The 2,500-nt window shown below is 40.6% G+C and overlaps 1 protein-coding gene across 2 annotated transcripts in view; it reads right to left on the bottom strand.

The window, feature by feature from the left end:
• LOC132863317 (homeobox protein cut-like 1) overlaps positions 1-2,500 on the bottom strand; it is a 25,718-nt gene that overhangs the window by 18,228 nt on the left and 4,990 nt on the right. For both annotated transcript variants that reach the window (XM_060896053.1, XM_060896054.1), the window contains exon 2: positions 1,320-1,430. In XM_060896053.1, the coding sequence (XP_060752036.1) occupies positions 1,320-1,430 (111 nt within the window). The remainder of the gene's footprint in view (positions 1-1,319; positions 1,431-2,500) is intronic.

Genomic DNA, 2,500 nt, shown 5'->3' with positions numbered 1-2,500 from the left:
CACACACACACACAGTACACACACACACACAGTACACACACACACACAGTACACACACACACACACAGTACACACACACACACACAGTACACACACACACACAGTACACACACACACACACACACACACAGTACACAGTACACACACACACACACACACAGTACACACACACACACACACACAGTACACACACACACAGTACACACACACAGTACACAGTCATCAAGTTTCCAGGCTGCTTTGTCAGCAGTAAAGTTTCCACCCACAATGTTTTCATGGATCTCGGAGCTCTACACCACAGGAGTAACAGCTTCTTGAGCTCAGACATAAATTCAGAGCGCTTTAACTGGAACAGGAAGCTGATTTATTGCAGCAGCACAGACTCTAAAGCTCTACTTTTTTTCCATTGATTTACCCGCACGAGGAATTTGCAGGAAGGAGGAGGGTCAGGAACAGAGCAGCCATGATGTGGGAGATAAACAGGTCTGAGGGGAATTACAAGGATTTCACCTCCTGTCTGATGTCACAGCTGATGCATCAATGATGTGATCTCTCGGAATGTGTGTGTGTGTGTGTGTGTGTGTGTGTGTGTGTGTGTGTACCAGACAGTGATAAGAACAGAATGTAAATCACGTACGAGTCGTTCACTCTGAGCTGCACTGTGTTTCAGTAAAACACACACGATTCCTCAGTTAACACGACTGACGCCATGGCGACCGTGATGTCTTTTACATTAGTGGACTGGTAATGAGTTGACATAGCAAGATAACAGGAAATGCTAGTGTTTATTTCTTCTTATGTTTCAATTCGATCAAGTTCTTATATTTTTATCTCATAAATTTAAAATTCTTTAAACACATGACATGATGTGAGAGAAGAGCTCGTTATTACAGACATTAGCTACTGGAGCTTACTGTGGGATTAAATTAAGCATTATAATATTTTACCAGTCAGTCAGTTACTAACAGCTACCAAAAATTCAAGTTTACAATATTTTAGGTTACAAACATGAGCAGGTTAGTTAGTTAGTTAGTTAGTTAGTTAGTTAGTTAGTTAGTTAGTGACTTCATGAGATTTCTGTGTACAAAAATATTGAGTGGTAACATCATTTTAATATGTAGATAAATTCTTAGCTAATTGTTAGTTAGCAAACCAGTGAATTCAGCTAGTAATAATACTACATGCTAAAATGTTTTAGAACAAACATTCAAATTACACAAAATGGCCACTTCTCACCAAATATAAACATCAGACATCTCTCTATTCTCTGTCTCTCTCTCTATATTCTCTCTATTCTCTCTCTCTGTATTCTCTCTCACCTCTGGTGTGTGTTTCTTGAGTTCGTCGCTCTGGTCGATGAGTTTTTTCCGTGTTTGTTCGTTCTCATGCTGTGTGTTGGTGAGAGAATTGGCGGCGACGTCCAGGTCTTTCTGTAGGACACACACACACACACACACACACACACACACACACACACACACACACACACACACACACACACACACACACACACACACACACACACACACACACACACAGATCTTGACTCAGACAGCATGTTAAACTGGAGGCTGTGGGTTTGTGTTACCAAGTAGATTATAATAAATATATAAAAATACTGAACGTAAATCAGAGAGTTGTAGATCTGACGAGGTTACGTTCAAGGTTAAGTTCACACACACAAATCTTGGCTGACACACTCACTATCTCTATCACACACGCATGGCCAAATCTTTGCTAGGTGTGTGTGTGTGTGTGTGTGTGTGTTTGACTGAGTTTACATTAGCCTTCAGCACTCACACAAACAGGCCAAACTCAGAGATTAGCATCTCAAAAAAGCAGCTCTGATATAAACACAGACGTTATTAATCACACACAGATAAAAAAAAAAAAACGTAATGACACACTGAAGTAAAAATAAATCACACACACAGACACACACTCTTCCCCTCCAACATGGACCTTTGCATTAATCAGTATTGACACACTCCTGTGGCAGTAACACAAGCTCAAGGACACAAACACAGAAATCATATCAACTCCACAGTTAGCACCGTTAGCTTAGCCGCAGTGTGTCACCTCAAACATCTCATTAAAGGGACGAAGGTGTAAGAACGGCAAGAAGCCAAATATAAACACACACACACACACACACACACACACTCACACAGAGTGAAGGAAGAGAGAAAAACAGAGTCAGCAAAAATAACTGCAACTGCTGAGAGGAAATATGTGAAATGTCACACACACACACCACACACATACATCACACACAGACACATACACACACAGACGTCCTCGCTGACCTCGCACACCAACCCTGCAGCAATTACAACAAAAACACAAACATAGCAATAATATAAACAGTGACGATGTTAACGACAGTGATATGAACCATAATGACGATGTTAAGGACAGTGATATGAACCATAATGACGATGTTAAGGACAGTGATATGAACCATAATGACGATGTTAACGACAGTGATATGAACCATAAT

The sequence above is a fragment of the Tachysurus vachellii genome, chromosome 20 (genome assembly GCF_030014155.1).
Source record: "Tachysurus vachellii isolate PV-2020 chromosome 20, HZAU_Pvac_v1, whole genome shotgun sequence".
Lineage (NCBI taxonomy): Eukaryota > Metazoa > Chordata > Actinopteri > Siluriformes > Bagridae > Tachysurus > Tachysurus vachellii.
Note: the sequence above shows the minus strand (reverse complement) of the source record. Positions and strands in the feature narration are given on the sequence as shown.